The 13368-nt window shown below is 36.7% G+C and overlaps 1 protein-coding gene across 4 annotated transcripts in view; it reads right to left on the bottom strand.

Moving 5' to 3' along the window:
• Positions 1–317: 317 nt before the first annotated feature.
• ZC3H7A (zinc finger CCCH-type containing 7A) overlaps positions 318–13368 on the bottom strand; it is a 28326-nt gene continuing 15275 nt past the window's right edge. For 3 of the 4 annotated variants that reach the window (XM_088174443.1, XM_088174442.1, XM_014894891.2), the window contains 13 exons: positions 12435–12499; positions 11553–11745; positions 9740–9901; positions 8919–9115; positions 8589–8686; positions 7404–7585; positions 6809–6885; positions 6109–6242; positions 5598–5703; positions 5044–5152; positions 4071–4204; positions 3570–3733; positions 318–2299 (listed from right to left, as the gene is read on the bottom strand). In XM_088174443.1, coding sequence (XP_088030569.1) covers positions 2110–2299; positions 3570–3733; positions 4071–4204; positions 5044–5152; positions 5598–5703; positions 6109–6242; positions 6809–6885; positions 7404–7585; positions 8589–8686; positions 8919–9115; positions 9740–9901; positions 11553–11745; positions 12435–12499 — 1811 coding nt within the window. In that variant the 3' untranslated portion in view covers positions 318–2109. Of the gene's footprint in view, positions 2300–3569; positions 3734–4070; positions 4221–5043; positions 5153–5597; positions 5704–6108; positions 6243–6808; positions 6886–7403; positions 7586–8588; positions 8687–8918; positions 9116–9739; positions 9902–11552; positions 11746–12434; positions 12500–13368 lie in introns of all 4 variants that reach the window. The other variant, XR_015807242.1, reaches the window with a different exon arrangement.

Here is a 13368-nt window from a genome sequence, read left to right as displayed (position 1 = left end):
CGGGCCGGGCGGGGCGGCCGCTCCGCCCGCCAACCCGCCGCCGCCACGTCCGCCCGCCCGAGCAGGCGCACAGCCGGGCCGGAGCTCCACGGCCTGCCCGCGGCACCGGGCACGGCGGGAGCGGCAGTGCGGTGCTCGCCTCCTGTATTCGGGACCTGGGAAACGGGACGGCGATTGCTGTGCTCGCCTCCTCCGCTCGGCATCGGCACCGTTAGCAGTCTCGTGGCCGGGATCAGCGGGTGAATAATCCCCGAGCCCCCCCGGCACCTACTCCCCAACAGCCCCACCCCGCAGCCAGGAAAGATTTCACACCGGCCTTACAGAACAAGGATGTCATGTTTTGTCTAGAATTACTTCCAATGGTTTACAGAGCACTTACATTAAACAGTGAAAGCATAAAATTGAGAAAACAATTCAGAAAGGCACACGATACAATCAGGTTTTGTTACACAAATAACAGTGTCCATAGTACTCTGTCTCACGCTCACTTTATTACAAACAATGTAAAAATTCAGCACTGCAGCAGGTGGCATTTCAAGCACCAAGCTAGTTTCGTACTCCAGTGTACTGCAGCCCAGCCTGGGAGGAGCAGTCACTTCGCAAGAGCCCCAAGCTATGGCTGAAGCACACATAAGGTGTTGGTTTCAAATTTGTTGTGCTTTTGTGAAGTGAAAGGGACACAGCATCCATGTCATCTATGGGTATAACTGAACTTTGGTTCAACACTTTTTACATACACAATGTATGCCAAATTACTACATTCGAACTACTGAGGTCATTATTAAAGCTCTTCTAATTATGTAAGGTCAGCCAGGAACAAAGAAAAGTACGGGGGGCGGGGGGCAGAGGAGAAGAGGAGGGAGGGAAGAAGAAACCTAGTTTTAGTTATTTTGCATGAATGGCTGAAAGAAACTTAGTTGGAAATAAAAGAAGGAAATAAGCAAGCAGAAAGAAGGATCTGCAGAGAAGCCGAGACACAAGAGAAGCTCCAGTGACTGGAAAGCCCAAAGGCTCAGCAGTCAGGAGCCACCTCAGCCCGCAAATTGTTTTCCATTTGCTGTTGCTCTGCAGGAAAGGCAATGGAAGCACCATCAACCGTGCAGCTGAGGCAGTGGTTCATGTCCATGTCCAAGGCTGAAAACGTGTCCCAGCACCACACAGCTCCAAACTGCTTGTCTATATCACAACTTACTGACCCTTTCTGTTACTTCAGTGAAGCCATGAGCTAATGACAATACAGAAAACTGCAAACGAGCCACTAGCGACACAAATACCAACTCAGTAAACGTTTAGCTACAGGTACTCAAGCTTTTGCTAACTGGCAAATCATTGTTTTTACAAAATCTCAGTCCTGAGAGGCTACATGCAGAAAACAGCTTCGTGTAAAGTTCTCTTTATTACAGGCAACATTAGTCCATACAATAATACACAATACTGACATACAAGTGTAATCTTTCAAAATCATTATTTAAACAGCAAAGACCAAGAAACAGAATTTTAACTACTTCATTTTCAAAAAATTAATACTTTTTTCCTCCCAAGATCCTTTTTCAGTAAATTATATTGAAACATACAAATAGAGAAAAAATACCCATTCAACTTATATTGCAGTTAAATGGTTATTTTATTTAAAATCTTTAATAAGAAAATCCTTTTTAGCAACCTACATATAGATAAGTAGCAAACTTTGTTTTAAACAAATCCTCTCCATTAAAAGATCTGAACAATTTTCATCCATCATTTTCTTAGCCACTAACACTCTCTTTTGCAATACCTTGATACCTTAAAGTTTTTCAACTGAAGGTGTGAGACTAGGGGGCTTCCTAGATATTATAACCATTCTTCCCCCCTTCTATTTCCTAACTTTCTGTCCAACAGGAGGTGAGTAAGCACATAATACTTCAGATTTTTTTAATCACCACTCTGTTTCATGAGAGCATAGACAGGTCTGCTCAATCCCCCTAAATCTACCATACTTTGCTGTTCAGGAGGAACAATGTATGCCAATAAAAGCAGAAAACCTGCAGCTTTTCTGTCACATGCTTTTGATTATTGTCAAATTTTCTGGTTTATGCTTCCAGCTGATAATATGTATGTGTCATCTCAGTATTAGTTTAAATCTTTAAACAAAAAACTATATTTTCCAAAGTCATTATCACTGGGAGCAATCAAGTGGTCTTTTCTTGCTTTGCTGAGTTTCATTCTTAAAACTTGTCTTCGTTCTTCCCACTCACGGAGTTCAGCATTTCCATGGGCAAATTTACAGTTGTTTCCTTCAGTGCAAGTACCAGCCATATATCTGTTAAGACAGATTTTGAACAGTGTTTTCACAGAATTACCATAATCATTACTGTGTTTGTATTTTCTTCAGGTCATGTTTTTCAAATACACTACTTAGTAAGGACAAAAAAAATTGAAAGAGTATATATTTTTTAAAGTTAATGACACTAACTCTGTTTAGCATTTGGTTGTATTTTTCCTTCCCAGCTGTCAAATATTTACAGGGGATAAATGATGGCTCTTTTCTTTCTATTCTTCATGTTCCTACTTAGACACTTAATGCTTGAAACCATCAAGTTCATCATGTTAATGAATACCTTATCGTTTAACTCACTAAGCTAAGGAACAACCATTGCTTAAAAAAATCTAACTAATTACTTGTTCACTAAATCTGAGGTAGAATACTGAGAACACCTTAACATGCCAGTTTATATTCACTTTATGCTGCATTTCCAAGGTCTGCTATGTTCAAAACAAATACATTTAGAATGCTACTTAAAAATTTAGTAAAGGGACATGTACGTTTCCATGCAAAGATTGCAAATGAAAACTAACTTGCTTTATCTGCTATGCAGTTTCTCAAGATTTCCAAGACACTCAAAATCTTCAACTGAAAACAGAGTAACAAAGGCATCTGCACCAGGCAAACTGAACCTTAAGCTCCAGAATGCTCGATTCTAAAGCTTTTAGCCTTCCAAAAAGATTCCAACAGTGGAAGGAATTTTCAACACATTTACCAAAAAAAAATTAAAAATCTAATGATGTTAAGTAAAATAGGCTGCACTTAAGAATTAAAGGGAGCAGCAAAACATACAACCAGTGCTAGGGAAAACCAACAGATCTTAGAAGTGCTCTTCCACATGTTCATAAATAATTTCTGGTAACAAATACTCAATTTTAACGAATTTGGGTTGATGACAACAACATTTCTACTTGCCTTAAAGCTCCAGTATCACTGTCCAGCTAGGTACTGTTCTTGGGCTCTAATTAATACACAGATGCCTAAGTAAACTTGTAATAATACCAACAATATTCACTTCACACAGCTGCAATGAAATTGCTACTATTCATTAACATCACACATGCAGTTAATTTGGTTCCAAAATTAGGTACCTTGTCACTCCCTGAGTTATAACATGTAGAAATACTGTTAATTACTTAATTTCTGGTTGAAAGACATATGCAAATCAAGAAATACTAGAAACTTTGTCAGAGCTAGTAACTGCTTTAACTATTTAAATTACGAACTGTCATTTTTCAGCATTTTTGCCATCTTACAAAAGACATACCTATCACAAATGCTAAAATATCCGGTTGGAAAGCGATACTGCCAGCAGTTCTGATCATCCTCAGTGTGGAAAACCTTCTCCTTATGCTTTTCAGAAGAAATGTGACCCTGCCATTGCTTCTCACTATTACAGTTCTTCCCACACATCCAACAATGAAAATCCACCTGTTTTACAAGGAATTTGAAAACATAACAATGCAAATTCAATGCTGTAAAGGACAGAACTTCTAATACATTTTGAATGTTTTTTCTTTATGTTGGCTTGCAGGATATTGTTTACCTAAACAGATACAATTATTTAAACAATCACCTAAAGTTTATGATCTCCACTAGCTTTACAAGAACTGATGTACAGTGTCAGTTACATTTACTGTAGCTATCTATGGCCTAAGGAAGCACCAAGAAAATAAGGAAAACAACCTAAGTTACTGACTGGGGAAAAAAAAAAAGCCCAACAAACCCCCAGATGCTTGGATTTAGGATTACACCTACAAGTACTTACTGTAACTTCAGCATAGTCAGTTGGCATGTGAATTTGCTTCCCATTTTCTTTGTTTGCCTGAGCAGCTGTATCATCTCCTTTTTCTGGTTTCTGAGATTTTAGCCATATGTCATACAACTGCTCCAAGTCTTGAACTAATGAGAGCAGAAGCTAAAATAAGTAATTAGCAATTAAGGCAAGAGTTTGAGAACACTAGATAAATGACTGAGTTTGTGAGCATAATTCAGTCCTCACCTATTGTAAGAAGAAAAAGGGAAGGAAACAAATGTAGACAGTTACACAGTTCAGAGATGAAGAGCCAAGGGGACCTTTGGCTACTTACCAAGAGCCCTCTGTGCCTCTTGAGGGGACAGCCAGAGGTTACAGGTTTCTGAAGGGGCACCCAAAGTACAGACAGCAACTGTGCTGCTGCATATCAATACCTGAATTTCAAAGGACTAATCTCATGTGTGCTACAGCTTTTGGTAAATTTAGTTTGCTTTCTTGCAGACCATGATCTGATCATTTATGTCAGTTATTACTTCTGATTTTTGATGCTTTCTCCCCAGTAACTCTGATGGGACAGTAAAGTCAGCAACAGAAAGTGAATGGTGATTCCCAGTAAATAAACTGGGGGGGATTGTTCTACAAATAGTTTCCCTCATATACAATTCCATGAATCCAGTGTGTGCACATGGCAATACAAACACCAACTAATGCTCCTGCAAGGATCAATATTTCTAAGACACCTAAAAAATACAAACTATTTTATTGTTAGAAAACCCATCAAGAAATGAATACGTAATACATTTATTTCTATTTAATACTATTTTTGAATGCCTGGTCTGGGTGTATTTAAATTCAAAGACAAGGGCACCTGCAAGGTTTACTACAAAAGATAATGAAAGAAATTAGATTAAAAAGTAATTGAAGTACAAGAATGAAAAGCAGAACAGTAAGATTTACAACATGTTAGATTTCCTCTTCTACTTACTGCTGTTCTCCTTCATATAGGTCCACATCTCTCTCTCCTCAGGACTGTGAGCAAATGAGCAGTTTCCATCATACTGACATTTCTTGCCTGAAGCAATATGATTGCACAACTGGAACATGAATTTAAAAAAAAAAAACCTTAAGAATATAAAGCAGAATGGATCCTAGAACAATTTTTAAGTTTTTTTTTTTTGAGTCCTGGATAGTGTTTCCCCTCCCAGTCAAGCATTTATTTATCATTTATTATACTTAGAAAAAGAGAACTGCTGGAAGCCAGTACTATGAGTGCTTTTTGCCTCCTACCACACTACCAGACCCCAGATATATATGAATTATTTCAGAAATACTTAATTCCACTGACAAGTAAGGACTTCAGTAGTAACATGAGACCAGTGCTTTTCTAAGGCTAAACGTTGTAGAAACAATATAAATATTTTCCTACTAACTCCCACAGGAATTTCTGCAGAACTAACAGAAACTAGCCCAATTATTAGTATTTTCCAGTGACTATTATCTATTTTTCTTAACCAAAAGGTTAGCTTTATGTTAACATACATCAAACTGCAGAGGCACTTGTTTCTTTGCAGGAAGAGGACGAATGGTCATCCACTTCTTACGTTCATTAGACATTACCAGCACCACACGGCGATCTTTGCTCCATCTGGAAACCACAAGCATTCAATGAAAGAAAATACTATTTAAAAAAAAAAAAAAATTAAAAATCACAATTTCTGCACAGAAGCAGAACCAGGAAAGCTCAGAGTTTATTTTTAAAGTTTTCACTATATATTTAAGATTTAATGAAGTTCTACTGAAACTTGACCAAAACTCTTAATATTAAAAAAAAACATCAAAACCAAAACACAAAAACTTTGGTAGCCATCAAAGTGTTTCTCAGAACCAATTATTAGCATACTACAAAGAGGTAACTTTGTACTACTTCAGTATGTTTGCTTTTTTTTTTAATTCCTTGTATGACTCTTTTTACTAAGAAGCAACAGTTTCCCAAAAGAGGTTTTAAATGGCTGACAAAACAATAGAATTTTCACTGTTTGATCTTACTTACGGGTGTCTTGCCTTTGCACTACAATATTTTTTGTTTCTGTCTGGCTCACTAACTTGACCATTTCTCCAGCACTGTCCACAAACAAACTTCATCTTCAAATTAAGTGATCCATATTTCATTTGGTTCCCAAGAATCTTAGGAAAAAAATAAAACAAACAACAACAATAAAAGGTATTTTTTTATCTGTAAAGAAATCCATACATAATTATTAATTATTCCCTATGGCAGAGATTTCAATACACATAAGGAAACAGATGTTACACTGCATGCCTTGTAACAGTCAGCTTGCCATTTCAAACTAGACATTTCTTAAAAAATTAATTTTCAATTTTCTTTATTGAACTTACCTCTGATGTAGGTATACATACCCTGAAGTTGTGATAATATGTACAAACTAAACACATAAAAGCACTACATATTGAAAAGATAATTAATTGCCCTAGACCAGCTGACTTTGAACTTATGTTTACATTTTATATTCCACCTGGGACAGAACAAGCAAAGCAAAAAAGGAGTTGCACAGCAGCTGAGCAGCATTTTAGTCTAAGTGAGCAAGCTGCAGAAAGCCTACACTGAAAGAGATTATTTGGAGATCATTAAAGAATCAATTTCTAAAATAAGCTACATTATATACACACATTAAAAAAAGTATTATCACCACAGTCACTTCAGAATTAGTTGAATGGAAAAATGAAAATACCTGTGATCCATGTGCACTAGATTCCATGTTCTGCCAGTACTTCTTTGATTCTTGAACTATAGTATCATGTGAAATACCTGTAAAGGAATGAGTACTTTGACTGTTGCAGCCTTACAGACATGCTCAAACTGGAATACTGCTGATTCCCCACAGCTTTTATCCGTTCTTCTTTCTCTATATTGTGTAAGTATTCACATATGTGTGATATATCATGGGTATGATGTTATGTCCATACACACACACACAAATACATGCACACACACTTAAGAACATCATGAGGGCATCCAAAACAGAAATATTGTCTGTGTCATCCCAATGGAAAGCATACAAGGTTTTTAAATTACAGATTGCTCACATAAGTTAAGGTGCATCTTTCAGTATTTGAACATAATGTACTAGAGCTCTTAACCCAATGTAATTATAAAATCTACACCACATGTACCATGGAAAACCTCTCCAAAATGCAAGCTGAGAGGCACCAGGCTGCTCCTGCTTGCTTCCCACACTGATCCCAAGCTGCTAATTTCAGAGGGAGTCAAGAAAAGAAGTAGCAGCAATACAATGAAGAGCAAAGTGAGTATTTTACTAAACATACCTGATTCTTTTTGCATAATCCAGACTTTAAGCTCTACCAGACTGTGAGCATAAAAGCATTTATCCTCTCTTAAGCAGCCATAATGCACCTCATGTCTGCACAGGTCAAGCTGACACCGAACTTGGAAAGGGCGGATTTTGGAATACTTCACCATAGTCTCTCGCAGAATGTGGACAAGGCACCTGTTTTGAAAAGTCAGTTTTAGATATTCTTTGAAATAACCATCTTTCACCACAGCTTGTTCAAATATCCTTTAAAAACTTTTTACTTGAAATCAGAAAGTCAAGAAGGTTCTCAGAAGGAGGTCACATCCAAGCATTGTTTCTAGGCTGAGTAAACTCACTAAACAAGACTGAAAAGTACTCTTGGGAATCCAGAGTCCCTCTTCTGCAAAGCATTACTGAATCCAATCCAGCTGGATCACTGGTTTCCAAGAAGGAAAGCAGATCATGTCCACTTTTAAGTATATATCCTGATCTAATTACCAACCCACATACTTATTCCTTTATAGAGCCCCATTTAAGGAAGAGGTGATGCAGAACAGGAACAGCCTAGCCTTGCAGCAGCAGTGCTTCCTCAATACAGGGAGCTGGAATACAAACAAAGCAATTCCGGTGCTCCCACTTACTTTCACATCATACAAAGACAGAAGTGTCTTAATTCTCCAAAATTTATTTTATACTATTACAACAAAAACAACCTTTTTAACATTCCAAGACCAATTAAAGACACTCCTCACACTGTTTTTTTATCAACTGAGTTAATGAGGACTATGGCCTACTTTATACACTGTAATTAAGGTAAACTTGAGTTAAAACTACAGCAAAATAAGCAAAATATATCAAAGAAAGAGCAACTTAGGAGTTCCTGTTTTAATTTAACATTACATACTTATTTACAGCAATACAGCTCACCAGGTAGGTAAGCTATTAACAACCTGACTCCAAATCCCATAAGATTCAAAAATGAAGGTAGACACCACTAATTTTGAATGACTGATAAAGAAATAGTCCACTTTCGTTTCATTTGTCAAACCCTGCCCTTTAAGTCTGTCTTGTCTATACTGCTGAAGTGTAACAGTCAGCAGGGAAGAGAAGTTGACCAACAGGTAAGAAACAAAAGTCAGTATTAAAAACTGCCTTTGCTTTTAAATTACAACTTATAGAGATGGTATTTCAAACATACTTGTTATCTTCAAAGTCATGCATAGCAGGGTGAGAACAAGAAGATGAGTTATCCTTGTTCCTTTTGCTTATTATTCTGGGCTTGTGATCAAAACATTTCTGGAATATAAAAAACAAGTAATTTTATAGAATATAGACAATGAAAAATATACCATACCATAAAGATTTTAACAGATACTTCATTTAGTCTCTAATCTAAAGGCAGCCAGATAATTACTGAAAACTTGTTTCAAAAGTTACAAAACTGTCATGCAAGAACCAAAGCCTTTCTTTCCACGTACTTTAATTATCTATTACCATTTCTACTGTGTTACAAGAAATAAAGCAGCACCTCACAAAGAAACATAAATAATCCGTGGTATTCTTGAAGAAGTTGGGACACAGTCAGGTTGATCTTCCCAGGTCCTCCAAAAAGAGTTTCTCGACTGAAGGCTCCTTTGCGCTCCAGGGTCCACACATCGATCTCCTCTTGGCAATAGGCAAAGGTGCAATGGCCTGGGTACCTGCATTCCTCCTCAGCAGCCACATCTCAAAGGACAGCATCAACAGCACATTGCTTTTACACAACTCTTTTTGGAAATTCATCTTTACAATTCCACTAGATCTATTTCAAATACTTTTAATAGAAGTTACAGGGATCTGTTGTAAATTTGTCACTTAACTCTAACAGAAGCAAAACCTTATGCTAAATGACTTGGTGAAAATGTAAAACTCCTCAAAACAGCTAATGCACACCTCTATCAACTATCCTGCACTAACCTAGGGCAACAATGCTGAGAACCCAGAACACCCTCTGCTCAAATAAAGCTGCTCATTAATCCACAAGTCATCTTGTTTACATCTTAAGTAGATGTTCATATTGCAAAAATCTAACAAAAATGCTTCTTTGTTGCTGTTTTTAACAGTAATCATCCAACATTCAAAAGCAAAATTATTCCTGATGAAGAACAGTACAGAAGTACACTGCCTGCTCTCTAAATAATCATATTAGTGGTTACAATATGGCTCTCCTTACAGACTTTGAAATTATGAACAACCCAGAACTTCCTTCTCCACCTCCATAAATATAAATAAAAATTCCTTCTGTATTTCACAGTGGAAAAGCTAAACTGTATTACTTTGAGTGTAGGCATTACTCTCTGTAACACCTACCTTTACATATATGATATGGTCCCACATACTGTGTCTTTGTTGGTCTGGGACGTATTTTTTTCCATGATTTATCTTCAGAGTTTTTTATTCTGCCAATTAAAATATCCTTCTTACATTTATGTTCTAAATTGGGATGGTAAGCGTAATCCAATAATTTAGGACCTGAAACAATCACAGAAAATTGCTTGTATTTGCATAAATTGCATCAAACATGAACATGTCCATACACAGGCTGGCACAGAAGCCCAAAAGCAAAGTACACAAACGCACTGTATAGAATTCCTACTTGCACCAGCAGCTCTGAAGAACCAAAAGTCATTAACCATCATGTTAAGCAAAATTTAAAAAAAAAAAAAAACAAAACAACAAATACTTATAAAAGGTAGTCTCAGCAAGAAAAAACCCACAAATTATTTTATATTTGGGGAGGGATGCTGTGCTACAAGCTTAGGGTTGCTTTGGGTCAGGAAATTGCAGCATTTTTTCAAATTCCAAATCCATTCTAATAACACTAGTTTAAAACTAAAATTGCTTATCTATAGTAAGTCAATGCAGGTGAATTCCAGTGATCAGTAAATGGTTCTCTTAACCTTCAACATTTATTTTATTAGGAGAGATACTATGTTCAGAGACAAAACACACTCGGTAAGAAGTTCACACGTGCCAAAAAGATAAATGCCAATCCCAGAACTTGGCGATTTTGGAAACAAAAATACACCTAGCTTCAAACTCTGTCTTTAGGATGGTACTAAATGAAGACATCAGGAAGAGCATCTGAAGATGAGCAATGCTCAGTGAATTTTGCTATTCACAAGACTGAAAAACAAGAGCATGACCCAGTTTTCTCTGGACAAGATGAAGATGGAACAGTGTAATTTCAAAAGGCAGTAAAAGCAGGAGACAAAGGTTTTGACAGAGATGGAGAGAAACAGAGGAAGTAGATGCATTGACACAAAAAGTGAAGCTAGGAACATGGTAAGTACTCTCACCAATATGTTACAGCTTCAGCTTTAGCAAAACATGTTTATGGTTTTTCAAACTTCCCTTTGTGGATTTTTCTAGTAAAAATAATTTTAAACAAGTATAGAAGATCTTAAGGGTACAGTAGTCATCCCCCTAAAGGGCTCAACACGATTCTTTATTAGTATATCAATATCAATGATACCTGTAACTTTAAACACAATGCTTATTTTTAAGATTAGTTTTAATAGAAGCTGTTGCTTTTAGAATATGGCTCTGTTTAACAGCAACAGCCCAAGCCTAAAAGATTAGTTATATTAATGACCAATACTGGTTAAGCTCCTTTAAGTCAATACAGTGGAGTTAATTATTACTAAAGTTTGGAAGCCTCATGATTATGATTTAGAATTAGTTTGAAAGAACAATAAAACAGATGGGATGTGAAGGTTACCAGGTACTTTGAACTGCAGTTCAATTCCCCATGGCCAATCAGAGAGAGTACTGCAAGTTTTATTTAGTCTTGAGCAAAGGTGTCATTCTTCACAGTACCCTGGGGTTTGGGAGGAAAGCGGATACAGAATGTGAATGACCTTACACACAGGGAAAGCGTGTGGTGACTTGTGCTGGGTTAAGAAATCAAGAATCTATTAGGACAAGAAATAAAGAAAAGAGGAAAGAAGAGAAAATAGTGGTTGAAATATTTCACCAATCATAAGACTGTGCTACATCTGCAAAGAACAAGTCAGGATTAACATGATTTAGAAGCCAATGGTGTTAAATTATGAAGATTTTAAATATATGCTTTTTAATTTAAAAAAAAAAAAAATCGACCCCATCAAGTCCAATACCTTACCTTTTTTGACAAAACATAACTGGCAGGCCTGTCTTAGCTCATGTGTGCCTTCCAGTGGGTTCCTTCCTGCCAGTGCTGGAGATACAGGTATATTAGCAGTTGTACTGCTAAAAACATTGGAAAAGTCATTTCTAGTTTGGCTTGCAATTCCCATGTAATTTTCGGACCCAAACAAACTAGTAGGACCATTTATCTGTTGAAAGAAAGTGTATTTTACTTGATACATAAAAGTTATTTATCTACAATTAAAATTTAATCTACTGAATTTTTTTTTCAAAGCCATGGACATGGAGATTTTACAAAGGCCACATACACAGCACAAACTAAGCCTAAAACAGGAGCCAATCAGGTAGAGGCAGAACAGCAGCCTCTGTCAGGCTAATTATTACTCCCCCCTGGCTCCTGAGAATGCAATCCTTCATGCCACCCCTCCCCATGCAATCAATGCCAGCAGGGTGACTGAAAGTGCACGGCATGACTGCAGTAGAGAGCACACAGATCCTCAGACCCACAGGGGCATCTGCCCTGTTCCTGTTCTAGGACAGCTCTTCAGGATGCCCAGGGTTTGCTACACAGATCATAAGGGATTTGAGATTGGTTATTTTACAATTCAACAGTGTTTTCCACAAGTTCCTCAAAATGGAATAATGGTTGTGACATTAGTCAAAATTTGCATACATAAAACAACCTCCATAAATTTTTTCATCTGTTACTGTTCCTATAAGCTCCCACTTTTAATGAGTTCCCAAAACACACTTTTAATGGTAGAAGTGCAATTTTTTTTAAAAATAGAAACTTCAGCTGTTAAAATTCAGATCTGTGTGAAGCCTCCAAGGTGTTAACATTTGAACTGGTGTAAACAAAACCATGAAAAGTACATACAAACAACGGGGAATTATTGCTGTTAAGTGCTGGTGTTCCATCTCTAGAAGCTGAACTTGAGATGTCTAAAGGAATAAAAAGATATTTTAATTAAATGAGTTCCCCAGAATACCCCATGCAAAAAATAATTTATCATTCCTGAGAAATATCAGAGGTTTGGGTTCTTTGACAAACACCAAAGGTTTTTTTGTTTGCTACAATAAGTTGTTGTTCTTTTTTTTTTTTTTAATTATGTAAAAGCCCCTTGCAAACATCTGAGCTGGAAAGTTATTAGGCAATCTTCAAAATATACATCTGGTTACCACCAGCAGTACTGGAAGATACTGAAGGCAGATTCACAGGCAGATACTGAAACAACATGAAAATACTTGTGCAGTACAAAAAGGGCAGGAAGATAAACAATATCTAACTAATGAAAAATGAGGAGATGAAAGAGGAATAAGAGGATTTTTCAATTTTTGATTTTGTTTTGTAAATCTGGTTTTGTTCCAAAGACAGCGTGGTGCTGTAACATTGGTAATTAAAGGCAAAACTCGATTTTGTCTTTTGTAGTTTGTTATTTATATCTTATTTCACATACCTGATTTCACGACATAATTATAGTCTGTGCAATTTGAATCCAAGCATGTAATACTGGTACCTTTACAGAGTACACAGTTACATTACCCTTTTAGAATTCTTGTTTACTGCCAAATCATGACAAATGGTTTAAGTTGTAAGAGCAAGTTTGTTTAAAAAGTTTGAGGGAATAGTGTTTCCTCTTTAAACTTATTTACCTAAAACAAATAAATTTACATAATAGATACAGAAAAACTACACAGAGGGAGCTTGGAGCATGCTTACACAGACCCCAAGGAAACAAAAGCTTTATTTATGAATTCTTGCATACAACTAACACTCAAAAACTATCAGCACAGCTCAAATGTTACAAGTT

The sequence above is a fragment of the Sturnus vulgaris genome, chromosome 16 (genome assembly GCF_052056855.1).
Source record: "Sturnus vulgaris isolate bStuVul1 chromosome 16, bStuVul1.hap1, whole genome shotgun sequence".
NCBI classification, from domain to species: domain Eukaryota; kingdom Metazoa; phylum Chordata; class Aves; order Passeriformes; family Sturnidae; genus Sturnus; species Sturnus vulgaris.
This window is presented reverse-complemented; position numbering and strand designations above follow the sequence as displayed.